This window comes from Sardina pilchardus, chromosome 10 (assembly GCF_963854185.1).
Source record: "Sardina pilchardus chromosome 10, fSarPil1.1, whole genome shotgun sequence".
NCBI classification, from domain to species: domain Eukaryota; kingdom Metazoa; phylum Chordata; class Actinopteri; order Clupeiformes; family Clupeidae; genus Sardina; species Sardina pilchardus.
The window spans coordinates 7,313,906-7,334,852 of NC_085003.1; the positions used below are offsets into that span (position 1 = coordinate 7,313,906).

Genomic DNA, 20,947 nt, shown 5'->3' on the forward strand with positions numbered 1-20,947 from the left:
GTGTGTGTGTGTGTGTAGCTGATATGGCCCCCCATAAATGGAATTCTATGAAACTTCATGAAAACTCCATGCATTCAGAGGGTATCATAATGATCCTACATTTCAAATTTTGTGCAGTTTTGAACCTGTCAGCCAAGGATACCTGTGCTTGCGACGCATCGTTTTTGCCTTTTTCACTAGGTGGCGCTACATCTCAAATTAATGAATATGGGATGTGTTGACATGGGCCCTGGAGACCAACATAACAAAATGATTTGATCATCCTTGTTAACGGTCATTAAATGTACACAAACATTCATTCATTGCATGGACCTCCATGAATTGCACAAAACTTGAAACTTGAGATTTTGTGGAATTCCGGTCATGGGGGGCCAGCTATGAAGCTAAACACACACACACTCACACACACTCACCCGTGCATTCACACACACATAAAAAACACACACACATTATGCACACTCATTTACATACACAAAAGTCGCAAGAGTTGACGATGGAGACAAATTTATTTATTTTTGCAGAGAGAATGTGCAGGACTGGGCAGTGATCATATTTGTATTTTTATTTAATTTAATTCTAATTAGGCTCGCCATCTTTGACATACCTTGCTAATTTGCTAAAGTGGGCTACTGCTTTGACACTTGCACTAGTACACTGCCACTTATGCTGCTACTACACTGTCTGACATGCGTTGCTTTCTTCCTCACCCCAAAGGTATAGCCTACTTTGTTTTTCCTCCCTGGCATCTTTTCTGAAGCTGTAGCCCATAGCTCCACTCATAAACTTTTCTGCTAAAAGGCTGTGACAGAAGAAATATGATCCGTCAGTTTGATGTTATTTGCCATGCTGCCCAATTGTCATGAAATATTGTGAAGATTCCAATGGACTTTAAGTCAAGGCAGTTTTTACATGGATGTTTGATCAACAGCAACGACAAACGTGTGACTGCTAAGCAGATTAATTAAACAATATTAAAATAATGTCATGATGCAGACACAGCGCTAGTCACCTGAGTCATTCACCAAAACTACCTATTTTCTCTGCCTACCGTTCCTTCCCGTTCTCTCCCTGGCACCTATCTCGCCTAGATGGCTCATACTTATAGGACTATGGCCCATCACAGACATTTTCGTTGTTTATATTCTCCTCGGTGTCAGGATCCATTTTATTTATTCATCCTGTTTGCCCTCGGTTACCTCACTTTCAGTTTGTGCTTTATTTGTGCGCTATTTTCTCAAAATATGTTGTTTCTGGCATAGTTATCATTTTTTTCTATCTGAGAATCTAGTTCCTTCTAGACTTGCTAGCGCCTACCACTCAATGAGACGTGGTCTGGCAACCAAACGTTAATTTTCTCGTATTTGGAAAAACGCCCAGATCCGTTCATTGGGCGCCATGGATGTCTATCAAATGTGTCTGTGCATAGCTCACCATCATCTTGCTTTCCCCCCTATTCTGTGATTGGTCCCCTATCTGAGGCAAAAATTAGGGCGTTAGTTTCCATGGTGCCTTAGCAGCATGGATCAAATGGTGTACAAGGCAGCATGGGCACACCCAGGCTAAGTTCCTTCAGCATTTATTATATACAGTAATATGCTTTACAGGGGGTTCCAACCTGCAAGTTGCTCTTTAATCAATGATTAACCAATGGATATTTTAAGACGAAAGACTGCCTTGATACCTTGCAGTCAAGACCACAATACAGAAGTCCACATTGGTGTCCTATACTTAGAATAGTACCTCAAACACAGAAATAATATCTTTGGCAGTCTACTTGCAGCAAATATGAAAAAGTGACCTTGTTCTTCATACACCATTTAAATGGATGTCTTTGTAGTGCCTGGTGTGGCTAAAAGCCAGTTGGCAATCCACATACAGTAGCCCCCAGTTCTGACTGGCAATTGGCAATGCCATACCAATCCTATCCTCTCAAACATGCCAGTCCTCCAGACCAAACAACAGGTAGGGAGTTTCAATTATTCATGACCTGGCTCTCCCCAAGCCAACAACCACCTGGTGGATCTATTCACTTAACACTGCTACCGCTTCCCAATTCTGTTTGATTATTCTCCGTTAATACGGCACACAAACCACATTAGTGGCCATTTGTGTCTCATCAGGAGAACAATTCATCACAATTTACCTTGAGCACATTGATCTTAGTCTAAATGCAAGATGGCCTCAAGGCGCTGGTCTTGCTCTGGAAGACAAACAGCCCTAACCGCCAACGGAGGAGACTGCCAACATCAATATGTATCTCATGCATCATAAACAAAAATGAATCAGACACGATAAATAAGACTGAATCAAAACATTTATTATAAAAATATATACTGCATTTCTTGTACAGCCATTCAAGGCAAAAATACAAGAGACATGTTGTGAGGTACTTAGATAAGTAAGACAGAAGTTTCTAACTTGACATTTTCTGCTACTGGCTTTTTTAAAAAAACTGGACAGGAAAATGTCAACCCTGATATTCACTTAATAGTGCAACAAAACCCCTGTTTTGGTATTAGCTAAATACCACACAAGAACCATGAGAATGGATGATAGGATGGACTGATTCTTCATCATGTAAACGTTTCTATTTTGGCTACCAGAGGACAACATAGACAGACAGATTCCTTTGATCACATGGAATTCACAGCATGAAGAAAGCATTCCTCAGTACAACGCAAAGCATAAAACTCAGCAAATAAATCATTTTGTGAAAGTGCTTAAATAAAATAGTACCTTTACATGGACTTCCTTGATCTGCTCACTGCAAGGACATGGCCACACTGTCTTTACTGGACACACTGACATGACTGCATAAGTAATTAAATGATTACTAAAAATGCCCACAGGCTATTTAAGACATTTCTGCTCCGATTACTGCATTGAATATTGTACACTTACACTGACACTCTCATACAAAGTATCTGTTCCGGTTCAGATTCTACAGACTATGTTACACAAATGTGAACAATTCATACCAGTTAATAACTGGTACAACTTAATACCAATACCAATTAATAACAAATACAATACAGTCCATAAGGCTACTTGCAAAATGTATGTAGCCTGACAGATGATGCTCAAGTTTTTGCTGCAACTGAGATTTTGCAACAAATTCATGGAATAGAATAGTCTAGCACTTCTAGACTATCACCCCTTCATCACTTATGTCACATATATATAATGACTCTTCGGCAAAGTAGAGAACAAAACAAAAAGAACATACAGCCATAACACTGTTAATGTTCACAGACTGATTATAGGCGTTAAGGGAAAAGACATAACAATGACTTGTTAGGTGTTGCCATTCCACCAGTTAATGTTAAATAATAATAAAAAGCCCTTGCAAGTTATAAGGAAATAAGAACATTAAGTGACCTTCCCCATCATCAATAAACTTGAATGGGTGACTGCAACTTTACCTAGAGAGGATGGAAAGTGATTGTCTCATTCTGATATGTTTGGCCTCTACTACTAAGGATGACAAAACAGCAAAGTGAACTCAGTGCAAAGGAGTGTTCCCGCCACCCCACTTCCACTATCTAGAACTGGCTCCACCACGCTCCCTGTCCAACAGAGACAAGCCTCACAAGTGCAGTGCTACATGGGGGGAGTTGGGGTGGGTGGGGGGGGGGGGGGGGGGGGCACTTGGACTGAACGGAGGTCACGCTCTCCTCCTAGGGCCTGCCTGGAGGTGGCTGATGCTTTGCCGCAGTCGCTTGGTGAACAGGTGGCTGACTCGTCCGCAGTAGGTGTGCGACGCGTCCTGGAGCATCTCCTCCAGGGGCTGCAGCAGCGTACCGTCCAGATCGCCTCCGAACGGGTACTGAGGAGACGGACGCCGAGGAGAAGATGAAGATCAGACACATTGAAGACAGAGAGAGACAGACAGACACTCCTGACAGACAGGGAGCTCAATGGTTGGGAGAAGTTTCGAGAGAAGACACAAAGTACTAATTGTGGTCAATTAGACAAAGTACAAAAAAAATACAAAAAGAGTTGATAGGAATGCTGGTGAGTGTTCAGCATGTTTGGGGTGTTAGAGGAGTTAGAAAAGAAGGTGATCTCTTTTAACAACGTCGCCAAACTTTGAGATTAAAGTCGTTTGGCAGTAACAGGAAGAAAGAGAAATACGGTCATGCATAACGTAAAAAATGTTCCAAACCTTTGCTTAGTGGCAACATAATACATTTTACAACCTCCATCAGTTTCCTGAGGACAGTCACAAAGGAGGAGAGAGGCAGCACAGGCAAACGACTGGCATAAAGCAGTCAACACCCCTAAATCACCGCGCTCTGGCTAACTACCAGCCATCATATCCCTGCGCCATGAACCCAACTTCTTTGCATTTCGGCGGAATGCATCTGCTTTTACAGTCCACACTGTAAATAAGGAGAAATTACTTTTTTATGGAGCCTCATTTGACTTCTTGTTTGGGACGAACATTAGGTCACTCCGAGCACCCAGTTTACAGCCTTTGCATGTGATACACACACACACACACACACATCAGGGCCGGCGATAAAGCACCATTTACTGTCTCCTATTGATTTTAATGTGGAGGCCGGTGCGTCGGGCCTGTAGCTTCCTGGAGTCTCCGCGAGGCCTCAGCACTAAAGATTTTACAGCCCTTCTGTGGGCCGAGGTGGTGGGGGTGGGGGAACTCCGTAATGGCTGGGCATTTTATGAGCGGGGGCCCGAAACGGCGGAACCCTGCTACTAGTGTGTCTTCGGGGAGCACGTTCGGCACTGTGGGATGGCAGCGTACCCGCCGCAAATGGAGGGCCGCTTGGCTGCGCCCGCGATGGAATGGGATGGGATGGGATGAGGTGACGGCTGCCCGCCATGGAGACAGCATGAGGGTAAGGGAGGAGCGGAGGCGCCGAAACACAACCCCATTACCCTCTACCGCTCCCTCTCAAAGTGGAGTCTGGCACACTGACAGTGGCCGAGAGGTGGGGGAGAAAACATTCATTTGGGTCCACCAGCAAGCTCCACATTTGCTCCTTCAATAATAGGGGCTGGAGACAGACACTGTCCGAAAGTGAGAGAAATCCTGCCCCCTAAGTGCACTAAGTGCATTCAGTGGCAGCAAGGCACGGAAGGCCTGTTTCAAATGAAATATATGTGTACAATTCTGATTTCTAAGATTCTTTATTTTTCTTCTTTATTTTCATTTTTAAAGCAGCGCACATGTATTCTTCACGCTGCTTGCAACGTCCAACATTCTATCGAATTCTGAAGTCGGTTGTCGGCATTTTGGCAACGGCGTCCCAACAAACAACAAAATCAAAGTTCAGATGTGGTACCTTGACGCCTGCTACGGTGACTACTTTGACAGTTGAAGGCAGCGCCATAGTTCCTCGCGTCTGTCTGTCTGTCTGTCTGTCTGTCTGTCTGTCTGTCTGTCTGTCTGTCTGTCTGTCTGTCTGTCTGTCTGTCTGTCTGTCTGTCTGTCTGTCTGTCTGTCTGTCTGTCTGTCTGTCTGTCTGTCTGTCTGTCTGTCTGTCTGTCTGTCTGTCTGGCCAGGGCGAGCAGCGCCAACCTGCTCTCGCAGGGTCAGAGAAACAAAACAGGTCTCTCCATAATGAGCCCACTCCTTTCGCTAATGGCCAAGCTCACCACCCACGCTGATGGACTGGCCATAATGGTCAGACAAATAACCTCTTCATTCCTTCCTCTCCTGTCTTCCCACCCCCCCTCTCCCTCACCCTCTCCCGTGATAGATTGAACACATTCAGACTGGGGAAACAATGACGGAGGAGGCCGAAGCAGGAGCGTGAAGATTTCAGCCGGAAGAGCAATCAACGCAGCAGCCAGAGACTGTCTGGGATTACCAGCAGATACATGATAAGTGATGGCGCGCTGACGGCAAAGCAAACAGGGCTATCGATTCGGCCATTTCGGTTTAGACAGATGCAAACTTTTGCTCTGATAGAAAAAGCAATGGCCCGCAGCACGCTGATGATGTCATTCGGCAAATGTTGGCCAGGCAGGCAATTTCATTAAGGAGACAGCAATCGGAAAGCCGTATTGGAAGGTGCTAGCATTTACAGATCAGCAGATAAAGCTGGGCTGCTGCAACACACCAAAGGTTTTGAGCCCATCAAATGAACTGATGGCCAGATATACCATATGCCATGTGTGTCATATGTCACAGTGGTCCATCAGTCAAGGAGGAACAGCTCTGGAACATGCATTGAATACAGTGCCATGCCGTATAATATCAGTTTTAGAATATTACCTTCCTTTCGGCGTTCAACTCTTTAATTGAATCTCATATTTAGCTGTACATTTCCCATCAATTCATCTATGAAATGGAATTATGTTTCAGGCCGAGTTTTCCTTAAAACCTATATGACTAAATGTAGGTCAATACAATGAATTTTTCATTCCCAGGAAGCCTTCATCTGATCAATTTTTTTTCTAATGACTTGAGTGTAAACCTTAAAGCAAGTCCGCAGCTAGAGTGCTGGCAGTTCACTCTCAGCAGTATTCCCTGTTTGCCTCGTCCTCCATGTCTTTTCCCATTTTTTCCATGGACCATATCGAAAAGTAATATTAATGGAACTGCTGTTTTAGACTGATGTCTTCGCTCTTAAATGCCAGGCAGAAGGTACGGCGTCCTCACCTGCTGGATGGCTTCGTAGATGGCTCGGAAAGCAGGCTGCTTGTCGTTGTGGTAGACGCCCCGATTGCCATGGAGGACGAAGACTCCGTGCTGCTCGGCGGCGGCACAATTGCTGCCGTAGATGCAGTGGTCGGGACGGTAATTCCACTGGCACGGGAACACAAACAGACCCTCTGCGGGGAGAGAGGAGGTGGAGGAGGTGGAGGAGGAGAGGAGAAGCACGACAGAGATGGAACAGATGAACCCCTCAATCAGAGGATTAGGAACTGGGAGCCAACGTCTCCCACTAATACCAAGCACAATGCCAAGCAAACATGGTGCAGGGACTTCCTGGGTGCTTTTATGTTTATGTGATTCTGAAGTGTTTGTTGGCATGAGTAACCCAATCTCAATTTGACAAATAAAAGGCTTTTCGTCTTCCAATATTCAGTCTTTTACAATGGCAAAGCGAAGCAATATGTCATATCATGGAACACTGGCAAAGAGAAGTGCCTGATACCTGGATTGTGGTGGAATATTATGTTTAGGAGGTCCTGGTCACCCCAGGTGATGTTCAGCTTATACTTCTGCAGGAGAGGCATCAGAATTTCCCCCCACAGAAGTGGAACTGGGGTCATATCATTCTGATGGAGAGGGGAGAGGAACTGCATTATGCATGGCGGTTTCCTGATTTCACTGCTTGATGTGTGCTGGGAGGTATTTCCGCTAAATAGATTTGCCATACATTCATTTGTATTCAGCTGGAACCCCATTTGACGTCAATGAGCAAGCCAGTATAAAATAAATATACACAGTTTCTGCCACCCTCATTGAGAAGAATACATGATGAAACATTTCTAACCACTGCAGAAATCAAATCAGGTTAAATATCAGTGTGACAACACTGAACCCCTCTGGCAAAAGCCGGCATTGCAAACAGCATTTGCATTTAACTCGCGCACTCTTAGCCTCTGCAGTGACATTTTTTCCACACACACACACACACACACACACACACACACACACACACACACACACACACACACACACACACACACACACACACACACACACACACACACACACACACACACACACACACACACACACACACACACACACACACACACACACACACACACACACACACACACACACACACACACACACACACACACACACACACACACACACACACACACACAAAAATGGATGGGAAACATTTAGTGAAGTGACATGTCATACCTTGAAGTGTTTGGCCCTGATGCGGGTCATGTTCATGAGCATAACACCGGAGTTGATGCCCGTTTTGCCATAGTACGGATGGCGGGCAAAGCGGTTGTACCAGCCAATGCGAGGCTCCTCGTGCTCAGGTGCCATGCCTGCCAGCTGGCTGGAGTTAAACTCCGAGAGGAAGTTCCAGATCTCGTCCACTGGCTGCAGGAACAGGATGTCGGTGTCCACATATAGCAGCGAGTCCACGTCCTTCAGCAGGAGCTGAGGAGTGATTGAGGTTACGGTTTAAGTTGCTACAATAGATCACCCATTAATCCATGAAAGAGTACAGCTGCTACCAAAAGTTCTCTGACAACATAGACATAGTGTACTTGTTACAAGTTTATATTTGACTTTACTCATTACTTTTCTCAACATCAGTGAACTCTTACACTCATCTACTAATTACTTTGTCTATAATACCCCAAATTCAATGGTTATACAGTCAGAAAGTTAAAAAGTCTTTTGGTGTGGTCACAATCACACACTATGCTAGTACTGTACATCTTTTCTTAGTGCTTATGTTGAGAATTAGTGCTCCACATGATTTCTACTTTATGACCCTCAACAACAAGAGCTGTCTAAGTACGATATTGCATTCCCATTTTTTTGCAGTTAGATAGTTTCCTACTTTTTCCTAATGAAAAAAAACTCACAACTAAGAAATGTAAGTCTTTACAATAGTCAGAGACTTTCTAATGAGGAGACACAGCACTCAAAGAATCTCCCATAGAAATGTATTGGGTTAGTTTGTAACGCAGACACGGCAGTCCTCTATCTTCGCCGCCAAAAGTTGTAGCAAGGTTGGTGTCGTGAAACCTTGTACACAGGCAGTTCTGCCCGAAATAGATGCCTGATAATTGCCCAAAATGCATTGCAATATGGCCGCCGAGTGGAGGGACTTGCCTAAAAGGACTTACAGAGGTTAGTATAGAGGTTCTGCTTGTGTGCTGATACGGATGAGAAAACTGATCCAAACTGGACTCACAGGCAAGAAGAGCCGCTGAGATGCGCAAGGCTTGAACAGCTTCTTCCACTCCTTTGCATTCTCACTTGGAAAGGTGATGGGATACATTGAGTGGTTGAACTTGGCCTGGAAGGCCGCTGGCCAGGAGTCAAGCTAAAGAGAAAGATAACAACAGAGTGAAAACAGAAGATTCCGGCACATCTTGATATGATGTTGGATGGTAAATTGTTTCCCTTCTTAAACTAGTCTCACAGAGCCAGCTATATGTTACAGCATGAATCAGATAACAAATATTCAAATTTGGTCTACTATAAATGTGCCGATCCTTTATGAAGCCATAAGTGAAAGCTACTTTCAAAGTAGTGGTGCAGTTTTCAACAGAAAGACAGTGATGGTACTTTGGCTATTGATGTTAACTGGTGCTATTTGATGAAGTGGTCAGGATTTAGGTGGAAATCAAGGCCTCTTCTCTGGTCAACTCATAACACTAACAATACTCGACACCACAAGTTCAAAGAACTGTCTCCCGAGTCTAACAACAGAGTGTCAAAGCCATGCCTGGCCCCATGAGAATGAGACTACTGTGAAACAGCATGATGGGATTTGGTGCTCACTGCCTCTTTGAAGCCACTGTGCAGCTCGTCCTCTGCAAAGATGTGGAACTGCAGAGGCTTGCTGCTGAAGAGCACGGCGGACTTCAGCATGGTCAGAGTCTCCTCCAGTCGAAAGCCGCAGGCCACCACAGCAAGATGCATGGGCTCCACGCGAGTGACCTCTTGGACCACAGAACCTGGTTTGTCCACTGTGTATCTGCTGAGCGGATGAAATAAGAGACACTACTAAATAGATCAGGAATCAGAACAGAAATGTTTGTGTTACAGATTGATAGTATAAGTATAAGTATACAGTATATACTTTTTTGATCCCGTGAGGGAAATTCAGTCTCTGCATTTAACCCAATTTAACTGAATTAGTGAATACACACAGCACACAGCACAGAGACACAAACAGAATGTGCACTTGGGTATTCAAGCTTTTGTGCAAATAATACAATGTTAATATTGTCAATAAAATAAGTTGAAACGACCCTTAAACCCCTGAAACCAACAACTGTTAGTAATATTGGGTTCGTTTGACTTGGGTCGTTACACGGTGCTTAATGGAATTCAAATGACAAACAACATATTTGCTCTACAACTCACAATAAACTATAATGAGGATCATGTGCTAAGAATGGCTTGAAACAAAACCAATTAGTCAAATGGATGGTGGTGTTTATGAATGGTTAGGACAAAGGTTTTCAACCCTGCTCCTGACCCGAGGTCTTCTTGGTATCCCGGTGCAGTCGTCACTATCCTCACCCCAAGGACATCAAACTAGTCCTTGTCGACTAAATTAGGTGCACTAAAAGGTTTAGAGAGACAGATCAAGGAAAGATGAAAAAGCATGCAGAACATCTAGGGCCCAGGAGCAGGGTTGATTATCCATGAGTTGGGGGTTAGATTGTCCAAAGTGGATTCTTTCAGACCACTGGAAGTTTTGGTCAACTCATCCTACCTACTAAAGGCTGATTCCATTAAGCAGCTCATTCCACAAACCCCAGGGGAGTCTCGCCAATAGGGATTCCAGTATGACACAGACACTGAACTCTTACACCTGACAGGACAAGAAAAACATGCTCCACATGAACACACCTTCCATGAGAAAAACAATGCTCCTGTGACACGATGCCACACAACTCAACCATGACACTGACGATTTTGAAACACGAGGCTTAGCAAACAGCCATTAAGTACCATTAAAACAAACTTTGGCCTGACCTTTAACTAGGCTAAAGTTAAACGCTAGAGCAGTTGAAACACTGAAACGTTACTGGTACGCTTATTAGTATCACACCAGTCATAAACTCATATCTTAAATAGGAATGAAAGTTAGGGTCCACTAGTAACTTGTAGAATTAGCCAAGCAATAGTAATATGCTTTATGTACCATCTCCATGATACTGCACAACATTTTGTTAATGTTCGCGTCGGTATACCTGCACTGAATGTGTTTGCCAAGTATCTACAAAACGCTTATTGAGGGAAATCATCACAACGCTAAGCAGTCTTAATTAGCCCCGTGGTAGAGCCTTCTAGCCAGGTTACCTTCCATTCCAGTCCTTTTCATACGGGCCTTCATTCCCAGGCACTTTCTTGACTTCCTGGCCGCTAATGTCACTTCGAGAGTTGGATCGCTGAGCGCGCCTCTCGGAGAGTCCACCTTCTGTCTCAAGGGAAGAGGCAAGCTGGCTAAATACGTACAAGACAGAGAAAAACGCCAAAACTGTGCAAAACAAAAGTATGCGAAAATAGCGTGGCATTGTATTAACCAAACTAATCTTAGCTAGGTAGAGAGCTAATTAAGTGACAGTGGGTTAACGTCATGATGCATTCGTGCCAATTGCTTGTAACAGGTAACTTCACTTTACGTGAGCTGTGCTTCTAGCATTGCACATTTGACATACCCGATACCCCGCCCCCGAGAAACCAACGTTTTCAACTTAAAAGCAGGTTCCTTAAACATGAAGTTTACGACGAATCCAATGTAGTTTTCATTAGCACCAACCATATTTAAAAACAGGGTAGGTGAAAATAACCATTGGGATGATCATGATTTGAGCTATTCCGCCCTAGAAACTGAACTACTAATATTGACGTTGCAAACTACTTTTATCAGAGAATGTGTAATAAGACGGGCTCTGCTTTTATTATGGTGATATATTGACCCGGAAGCAAAACCTTTAGTCATGCTGCTCATGCGTCTCCTTACCAGTTGGTAAGCAGCCTCACATGTTGTTCAGTGCTCAGCATCTCCTGACAAGATACCGAAGAATTATGTAAGGGTGGTGTATTGCACATATCAAAATATTGTAAGCAATGGTGCAGGCAAAATGTTACTAACTATATGAAATTAAATTGTGTTGCTCGGTTAAGTACAGGAAATATATGAGATGATTTAGCTTGTCATAGCGGATTATAGCTGTTTGTTTTGCACCGCGCCACGTTGATATTCTTGCTAGCTACAGGTGAGAATTACATGCATCAGGTAGCTTGCTAGTGATTTTGGTCTAGATAGTAAAGCTGTTCTATAATCTGCATGGTTTTGTTGATCTTGAAATTGCCTCTGTTTTTTCATTCAGACGTTCTAGCATGGATGTCAATGTGACGCAAAAAAAATAATCAGATGTCATGAACTGTCTTGTATGTCATATCTCTATCCACTTAGCTTTTACGTCTGTGTTGCTTCGAAGTCGAGCTCTGTCTGCCCTTTTGCTGGTGCCATTCAAAGACAAGCCATCTGGAAACAGTCACCGTGCAGTATCCCACTGGTGTTAAACGTCAAACCGTACTGGTAAGTTACAAATTCACATTACAAATGATGTAGCCTACCCTGCTAATGCAACAGATTCCCGAATGCAATTACATCTTTCTTGTTTCTCCTACTCAGTAAACTCTTAATGGAGGACTCTGAGCCGACGTCATTGAAGAGGGCATGCCCAGGTGAAGAGCTGACCCATACTACCAAGAGGCCCAGAGTGAAAGACGATAATGGAGCAAAAGGGGAAGGAGAGGAGTGTGAGGGCAGTGAAGATGAACTGGCAGAGGAGGAGGAGGAGGTGGAAGGGGATGGCGAAACCTTTGCTGACATGATGAAACATGGACTGACGGAGCTTGATGTGGGCATTCTGAAGTTTGTCAGTGACCATAAAGGCTTCTCCGGGATTCTGAAAGAACGGTTAGTGAGTCAGTGGTGTTTCGTTATATGTGTTTTATGTTTGTAGAGGCAGATAAGTACAGATAGAATGAGCCAATCCTGTTGTCTGTTTTGTGCACAGGTACTCTGATTTTGTTGTGCATGAAATCAACAAAGAGGGGAAGACTGTTCAGCTTGATGACTTATCTATCCCAGTGGAAACTGAGGTGAGACTAAAGTTCTTTAACTTTGTCTAAACTTCACATTATAAACACAAAGGCTTTCAAATGAGACATGAGTTATTTGCCCATACATTGTTTGTTTTGTTTATTTGCACCTACAGTACGTTGTTTGATATTGATATGGAGTTCTGTCTAGCAGGAAGTTCAACCAGAGGAGCCGCCCGCTGAAGCTGATGTGCTGACTGAGGAACAGAAAAAGCAGCTGGAGGAGCTCCAGCTCTTTAAAAATAAAGAAGACAATGTGTCTATAGAGGTACACACAGCATTGGAACTCCACTGGGGAAAATAGGAAAAATCCTCAGAGTACTTTCATCAGTGAGTTGGTTTGTAATGGTCAGGTAATCCCGGGAACTTGCTGTATCCTGTCTTTATTTACACATAGGTAGCGGATGACACCAAAGAAAAGCGCACTCAAGTCCACAGAGCGGTGAAGAATATGTACCCTGGGCTGGAAACCAAAACTGAGGAGAAGGACGGACGGAAGTACATTGTGGCTTACCATGCTGCAGGAAAGAAAGCTCTGGCAGGTACCTGGGAATAGTCATTCACTCATGGCGACATTCTGCCAGTCCACTATCTTTCATTGTTTAAAAGTGAAATTGAAAGTGTACTTGCGTTCATAGTTTTTTAATGTATAGAACCGATTTGACCATTCCTCAGTCATTCACCACTATACTGTATGTGGTGATGTTTTTACTTGCATGCTCTTTTGCCCTCACTGAAGTTGACCTCATCTCTTCTCACCGCATGTGACATCTACCCAGCGCTGTATGCCAACGTTTTGATGCACAGAATAGCATGCAGAGGTGCATGAGGAGTATGAGTCACGCATGCTTTTTTACAAGTTCAGGAGTAAACTTACTGACTTGGTTGTAGTTCACTGACCCCTAATGTTGCTTACTTGGATCATAACCTTTCTGTGTGTCTGAGAAACTTAATACTCCTATTCAAGTACAAGTGTTCTTGCAATTTGTCCTGTATTATTTATGTAAATTGATTGCTAGATCAGATATTTGATTAACAACGTCATGCCAGGCTCAGTGAGACGCTGGGGAAAATGTATTTTAATACATAATCTTGCTTCCGAGAGGGGGAAATCGATTATTAGATCACTTAAATCAGTACAGAAAATGATATAGTAGTGCACGGAAGACTAGACTTATACAAAGTTGCAGTATCAAATTTTTGTACTCTTTGCCAAGAGTGATATATTTTAGGAGCAAGCGGGGTGGGTTAGACTAATGTCTGTTCAAATTTACCGTATTTAGTTGCTGATTGGCTGTTGTGTTTGATGTATAGGACCACTCTCGTATTTTGAGCTATGTGTATTCTAACAAGAATATTTAAACTCTAGTGCACACTGCACAGCCAATGTACTAGACTGATCATACGAGTAAACGTGTGATTAAGCAAAACCTACCTAGAAGTAGACTGTATGTGGCAAAATACTGATCATAAAATTGGAAATTGGACTACCGCCATCCATTTGAATACTTACTTCTCGTGTTCTCATCTGAGGCTGGCAAGGTTTTTTTGCACTTGCCATAGTCAGCTGCAATTTACTTTATTTTGCCTGCAGTTCGAGAAATTAGGAACAATCAGCATTTGGTCTCTGAACTTTAATGATCTCTTTGGTTTGCACTTATATTGAGAAGCTTTGGTGTTTTGAGGCTCTTACAGTAAGTGGGTGTTGTATGTCAATTGGGTTTGTTAGATTGTGTGCTCAGTAATCAAATCTGGTCTGTTGTTTGAGCAGCTGCATTATAATAATTCCTTAAAAGTCTGAAGATGTATATTGTGCTCTTGGGATTTGTAGTGCTATGAACTCCTACAAGTATAAGTGTTTCTAGATGTGGTATAGGTTAAGTCAAAGTTATTGTCGATTGACTCCATGGTTAGACATGTTGATGCGTAACTACCATGACCTGTGGTGCTTGTCATGGCAACATGAAGGACCCGCTGCACAGAAAAGTTAGCGACCCACAAACCCGCCACCATTTCCCCCTGCATGCAGATCCGTGCCTCCCCCCAGGCCTGTGGTGTTCTTGATGGTCTTTAGTAATGCTCTTTTGTCCTCCTGCTGCTCTTCTCTGGCTGGACAGTGGTGCGAGCTGCTCCAGGTAAGATGGCTTCTCCCACTGAGCTCCAGGAGAAGGGGTTGACAAGGGGGACTGCACCAGCTGCATCTGCAGGTGCTGGGACAGGGGCACCACTGACATAGGCTGAGCTTCTTGGTCTTGAGAGGATATTCTGGGCTTTAGATTTAACTTGAAATATTAAAAACCTGAGTGATAATGAGCTAAATAGCTCATGAGAGAAGTAGCTGACATAGCATCTCTCCTGTTGTTGTAACAATACGTCGGTTGTGTCGGCGGTTGATTTGTTGCCCCTGCTAGGAAAGCAGTTTTTTTGGTGGATTCTTCTTGGGGATGAGTGACAAGTGACCTCTGACATGCATGCCAGTTTTGATTTGACCTGTAGCCTTCAAAGAATGGTAAATGGCTGTGCTCATTTTGGGATCAAAGAGTTTGAAGCAAATGACCCTGGATGGTGTGGTTATATCCTGCTTATGTGGCTCAGCTCTGGGGGATGGTTCCAAGAGATACATTTTGATCTAAAGTGGTGTGTATTTGTACTGTAAGTTACTGCAGATAAACTATTCACTATATTAATAGATAGAAATAATGTGACAGGCTGTCGTCTAGGGCAAGGTCTTTGTTTTTTTGTTTTCTTCTCGGTCATCATATCTCATACTAAACTTGTCTGTCTCCTTGGAAGCTCCCAGAAAACACTCCTGGCCCAAGAACAGAGGCAGCTTCTGCCACTTTGTGCTCTACAAGGAGAACAAAGATACCATGGACTCTATCAATGTCCTCTCCAAGTTTCTCAGGTATGTTTCCTCCTTACACTGACATATATGATGTATTGGTATGATACTGTATATGATATGTTCCTATGACACACACACACACACACACACACACACACACACACACACACACACACACACACACACACACACACACACACACACAAAGTAAAGACTGACATAGGAAAGACAAAACTAATGTGAGCATTTGCCATTAAAATATACTCTTCAGACAACATGCTTGTTATTATTTTCAGGGTGAGGCCCAATGTATTTTCATACATGGGCACCAAGGACAAGAGGGCTATCACAGTCCAGGAGATTGCAGTTTTAAAGTGAGTGGTATGTCCTCCAGGTTGTGCCAGTGTGTGTAGTGTTTTTTCATCTTTCATCCATTATTTACAGATAATTTGTATCATTACGTGCCTTTCGCCTGAGCCTTCAGCGTTCTTCCATAGTCACTGTAGACAGTTCCTGCATGATTTTAAGGAAGATATTTGTGGGCCTGCAGGATCACAGCCGAGAGGATACTTCACCTCAACAAGTGCCTCATGAACTTCAAGCTGGGCAATTTTGCATACAAGAAGCACCCCCTCAAGCTGGGAGAGCTTCGGGGCAACCACTTCACTGTAGTCGTCAGGTTAGTAGCCTGCTCATAGTGATGGTTGTAAAAAAAACAATGATGTTGAGATGTAAGACTCTATAGTTAGCTTTGGTTGAGCTGTGACTGATGGATGCTTTCTTTGTTGGGATGTTGCTCAGGAACATCGATGGGTCAGAGGAGCAGATCAAGCAGGCCATGGCCTCGCTCAGGGACACTGGCTTCATCAATTACTATGGCATGCAGCGGTTTGGCACAACTGCTGTTCCCACATACCAGGTTGGCAAGTAAGGAAGCTTTCCAAAGTCAACTGATCCTTTTCTGATTGACCTTTCTTTGGCCCATTGGTGTGTGCATGTGTCAAGCATTTTATTGGTCTGAGTTGCGGTCAGTGGGTTTTGAGATTAAATTATGTTTTATTCCAACTATTAGAGCCATTTTACAGAACAACTGGAATGAAGTCATGGATCTCATTCTTAAACCACGGCCTGGAGGTAGGCCAGCTATACAGCATACCATACTGTAAGTCTATTTTGTATTTTGTCCTAACAAACCTTTGACAGAGTGTGGCTTTTGCTTCATCTGAATGTTAGCGGAGAAGGGTTACCTGGTGCGGTGTCGTGAGGAGTGGGCCAAGTCTCAGGACCCTGAGGCTGCACTGAAGAAGCTGCCTGTCAAGCGCTGTGTAGAGGGACAACTGCTGCGGGGCCTGTCCAGGTACGGCATGAAAAACATCATCCACGCTTTTGGAATGGTGAGTCTTCTTGCGTCTCTCTAGCTCATACACATGCGCACACAAACACACATACTCTACCCCCTGTGACATCTCCAAATGCATTTTGAAAAGATACTAAAAATCCAACTATATATGTAAAATACAAAAGTATTTTCTACATAGACATACCATAGAGGGAACCTAAGTATTCTTTCGGTTCTGTCTTTTTGCTTTTATTACAGATTCCCCGAAACAATCGGCTGATGTACATCCACAGTTACCAGAGCTATGTGTGGAACACCATGGTGAGCAGGCGGGTGGAGGCTTTCGGGTTTAAGGCTGTGGAGGGGGACTTGGTACTCAACGGAGGTAAGTGTCTCTGGCCGAGGTGTTTGACAGTAAAAATCCCTGATAATTTCTCTGCCAGTGTTTATGACCGATCTTGTTTCTCAGGGTCATGTGTTTTATCCCATGTTTGAACAGTTTTCAGGCAATGAACAACTGAACTGTGCCATTATTGTAGGTCTAGAAGCTTATTTATCTTTCAACAACACAGTCAACTACAGTTTCGGTGCAGTTCTCTTGTCTGTCCACCAGGTACTGCTCATGTTCTAACTGCAGAAGAAGCAGAGAAACACTCCATTCGTGATATTGTGATGCCTCTACCAGGCTTTGATGTCATTTACCCAACACACCACGGTTAGTTATAATTTTTCTTATTTGGTTTTGCCTGTCTTGTTTGCTGTGGCTTGGACCATAATAAAGTGGCATATTTAATCTGTAACAGTTGGGAAGGGCTACAGAGAGATGCTGACTGCAGACAACCTGGACATTGACAACATGAGGCACAAGATCCGGGACTATTCACTTGCGGGGGCCTACCGCCTTATTCTCATTCGCCCACAGAATGTCAGCTGGTCAGTAACAGCACTGCATTTTACATACTTTGACTCTGTTGCTTTACATTTATCTTCAACTCTTCCAGTAAAAAGAGTTTGTTCTTCTGTTCATTTACAGAGGAAATTGTGTTGTCATCCCCTTCTCTGGTATTGGTGCATTTGTCTTTATGTTGAAAGTTAGCATAGTGCTGCTAGTTCAGGCAAACACAGGCCTCGTTCAGCCAACAGTTCAGATGCGCCTACAATTTGCTAACAATTTGTTCAGGGAACTTTATTGAAGTTGCCATAGCCTACAGTACCTATTCTCGATGCTTCCTCTGAAAGCCACTTTTCAACCCACCTCCACTCTAACTCTTCCTTTCATGTGATGTCTGACTTAATGTATCGTATCATGTTCACGTGATACATGCTGGTTCATTACCTTGTTGGAGGGGTGGGGTATCTTGTTGCTGCTGTTCCTTATACCAAAGATCATTAAGGGCGGAGCAAGATACTTCATGAGAAGCCACTTCCTGGAACCCGAATTGCAAGAGGGAGGGGGGGGGGGGCAAAATCCCCCTTTATGCAGAGCTGTTCCATTAAAGTCTATGGACATGACACGCATGACACACCCCCTTTATGCAGAGGAAGTGATCCCCGTTTTGCGCCCATAGACATGAACTACGACGACGTATCTTGCTCCGCCTTAAGGATCTTTGCTTATACTTAATATAATTGCACATGGAAGGGCAGGGATGGCCCAAAACAGTCATGCCTCCAAAGCTCACTTTAATTGACATCAGTACTAGTCTCCTTTGACTGAAAGGGGTCTGACCTTAAATAAACACATTGCACATGATACTTTGTCTGCATGCACAATTTTCTCCAGGGAGGTGATAAACTACGATGATGCACGAGTCCCACTGGTTCACACAGACGTTGAGAAACTAGAGGGCAAACCAGCCCCAGTCTACCTCACAGGTAATTTATGTAGAGTACAGCCTTTTTTTAAAGCCACAGGTGGAGAGATGTAATGGATACTAAGCAAACTGTTGCTTTCTCAGAGGGGAAATACAGGGCCTTGAGGATGGAGTTCTCTCTTCCTCCCTCAACCTATGCCACCATGGCCATCAGAGAAGTGCTGAAGATGGACACCAGCATCAAGAACCAGACACAGCTCAACACTACGTGGCTCAACTGATCGATATGGACATATCAAGTCCCTGTGTAACATGTTTCATTGAACTCCTCAGTGCTTTTGCTCGTTAGTTTTCTTTTTAAGAGGATGGGTTTTTATCAATTTGAATTGTAGCTTTCTTGGATTACAGTAAGTCAGGAAAGTGTTATGTGGAAAATTTGGACATGCTCTATTGTGAGCTTTGGCACAACCTTTATTATTTCTTATGACTGACTTCATGAAGAGGTTTGCAGAAGAATGTCTTTTTTTCCCTTTTTTTAAGGTATTTACTGTAATGAGGTTGTACAGAAAGAACTGCAGGGTGAAATACACCCCTGATGAAATGACTTGCCCAATATAATAAAATATTCTTTGACCTAAGTGTGTTGCCAAGAGTGATTATATCAAGAGAAAATGTGACATCATATCTGTCCTGGATTGAAGTAGCCTGGCTATCACCAGACTAAACTTAATCTTTCGAGATTGAACATTAGCCTGGGGAGTCTGTGCTGTATTTATAGTCCTTCAACCAGTCAGACCAACGATCCGGGTGCGCCTGATGGATAAGCCAGTTTGTGGTTGGTTCCAGCAAACATGGAAAGGAAGCAGGAGAGATGTGCAGGTTTCCAGCCAAAGCTGCAGGGCAGTTGCCCACGGATCGATTTTGGGGCAGTCATGGAATTACAGGGAATTTTGTTGTAGCAGTTTAAACTTCACTTGCCAAAATATTTCCACACAAAATAGGTGTACTAGTAGCTTTACTGCTTGCTTGAGTATAGCCCAACTTTGTTTATTCAATGTCCTACTCATCTTCCTGCTCACCCTGGACAGTAGACGGCTAGTCCGGTTGTCTAGTTGAAGTGTCAATGTGCAACTTCAATGCCTACAATACATAATGACTGCCCTAATACAAAAATCGGTACTTTGGGGTTAACTGTAACCATTTTCTGAGGCTGTTGAAAACGCACCAAATCACACAATGTGGTCGTTTTGGGTGTCGTGGGTTGTAATAAAGGTTGTCGACGATCAAACTGACTACTTTTTTCATTCGTTTTAAGAGTTTAAAAGAAGAATTTCTAGTTGTCTTGCCAATCGCGCTCATAGTAGCCTATCCGCTGACGTCGGGTCCCGTAGCAACACAGTAGGCTACAGTAGCCTATGAGGCTGCTGAGCCTGTCTTGTTGGCGGTGGCCTGTTGGAGGGATTGTAAGAAAAGTTGTAATTGTCAAATCGACTCGTTCTTTTTTATTTCTTCATCTGAAGAGGAGGAGAAGAAGGATTGGCAGCGATTGCGGCCGGGGCAAAAGTATAGTGTGGAGAAACCAGGTCCGCAGAGGTACGGCTCGCCAGCACCTGGGCTACCTTGTTGAGTTTATTATGTGGTGTCAAAACCGCAAGGATGTTTTTCCCCCACAGTATTTTGGCAGCAGCTGCCGCCAAATTCGCCAAATTCTACCCTCCTGCTTGAATCAGACCGTCATCCGCACACAAGGATGTTTTTGACAGTAGGCTAGCCTATGTTGGCAGCAATTGCTAAATTCTATCCTCCTGCTGCTTACCCAAGCTAGAAGAAAACCAAAAACTCTCCTCTTAAACTCTTCAAATTAATTTTAAAAGTAGTCAATTTGATTGTTGACGACCTTTATTACACGCTACGACACCCAAAACGACCAAATTGTGTGATTTGATGCACGTTTTAAACGGCCTCAAAAATGGTTACAGTTAACCCCAAAGTACCCAAAAATCCTTCCGCTCGCAGATAGTGATAACATTCTCTGTGATAACACAGCAACATGACAGACTTTCAAATCTTTGCTGTAGTTGGGAAACCAATCAAAGCATTACTAAAAGTCACATGACCAAACAATATGTCTGCGC

The 20,947-nt window shown here is 43.6% G+C and overlaps 2 protein-coding genes across 8 annotated transcripts; one reads left to right on the forward strand and one right to left on the reverse strand.

Annotated features, from left to right (window-relative positions):
* Positions 1 to 2,296: 2,296 nt before the first annotated feature.
* On the reverse strand, positions 2,297 to 11,351 carry LOC134093973 (glucoside xylosyltransferase 1-like). 4 transcript variants are annotated; one of them, XM_062547310.1, is made up of 8 exons: positions 11,000 to 11,351; positions 10,410 to 10,508; positions 9,467 to 9,662; positions 8,874 to 9,005; positions 7,856 to 8,107; positions 7,131 to 7,254; positions 6,632 to 6,804; positions 2,297 to 3,826 (listed from the first exon to the last, which is right to left on the reverse strand). In XM_062547310.1, exons 1-8 carry the CDS (start codon positions 11,212 to 11,214, stop codon positions 3,665 to 3,667), a joined length of 1,353 nt encoding a protein of 450 aa, XP_062403294.1. In that variant the 5' UTR covers positions 11,215 to 11,351; the 3' UTR covers positions 2,297 to 3,664. The 4 variants fall into 4 exon arrangements, with proteins under 4 accessions (XP_062403294.1, XP_062403292.1, XP_062403295.1 ...); XM_062547308.1 differs by having other exon boundaries at positions 9,467 to 9,665; XM_062547311.1 differs by lacking the exon at positions 10,410 to 10,508 and having other exon boundaries at positions 9,467 to 9,665.
* A 305-nt stretch (positions 11,352 to 11,656) lies between these two features.
* pus7 (pseudouridine synthase 7) lies at positions 11,657 to 19,450 on the forward strand. 4 transcript variants are annotated; one of them, XM_062547574.1, is made up of 17 exons: positions 11,657 to 11,730; positions 12,120 to 12,245; positions 12,342 to 12,629; positions 12,730 to 12,814; positions 12,966 to 13,082; positions 13,212 to 13,356; positions 15,608 to 15,719; positions 15,956 to 16,033; positions 16,210 to 16,338; positions 16,461 to 16,586; positions 16,732 to 16,793; positions 16,893 to 17,053; positions 17,257 to 17,383; positions 17,612 to 17,713; positions 17,802 to 17,931; positions 18,782 to 18,873; positions 18,957 to 19,450. In XM_062547574.1, the coding sequence occupies exons 1-17, from the start codon at positions 11,684 to 11,686 to the stop codon at positions 19,091 to 19,093; spliced, it is 2,064 nt and encodes a 687-aa protein (XP_062403558.1). In that variant the 5' UTR covers positions 11,657 to 11,683; the 3' UTR covers positions 19,094 to 19,450. The 4 variants fall into 4 exon arrangements, with proteins under 4 accessions (XP_062403558.1, XP_062403560.1, XP_062403562.1 ...); XM_062547576.1 differs by having other exon boundaries at positions 12,969 to 13,082; XM_062547578.1 differs by having other exon boundaries at positions 11,691 to 11,763.
* Positions 19,451 to 20,947: the final 1,497 nt, after the last annotated feature.

Excerpts from the sequence above, each read along its gene's own strand:
- LOC134093973 (XM_062547308.1), bottom strand. The coding sequence starts at position 11,214 with ATGCCACGCTATTTTCGCATACTTTTGTTTTGCACAGTTTTGGCGTTT. Across the intron at positions 9,666-10,409 it reads ATGGAATCAGCCTTTAGTAG|CAGATACACAGTGGACAAAC; the intron begins GTAGGATGAGTT and ends TCATCCGCTCAG. Across the intron at positions 8,108-8,873 it reads CTCAGCGGCTCTTCTTGCCT|CTCCTGCTGAAGGACGTGGA; the intron begins GTGAGTCCAGTT and ends ATCACTCCTCAG.
- pus7 (XM_062547574.1), top strand. The coding sequence starts at position 11,684 with ATGTTGTTCAGTGCTCAGCATCTCCTGACAAGATACCGAAGAATTAT. Across the intron at positions 12,246-12,341 it reads TTAAACGTCAAACCGTACTG|TAAACTCTTAATGGAGGACT; the intron begins GTAAGTTACAAA and ends TCTCCTACTCAG. Across the intron at positions 13,083-13,211 it reads AAGACAATGTGTCTATAGAG|GTAGCGGATGACACCAAAGA; the intron begins GTACACACAGCA and ends ATTTACACATAG.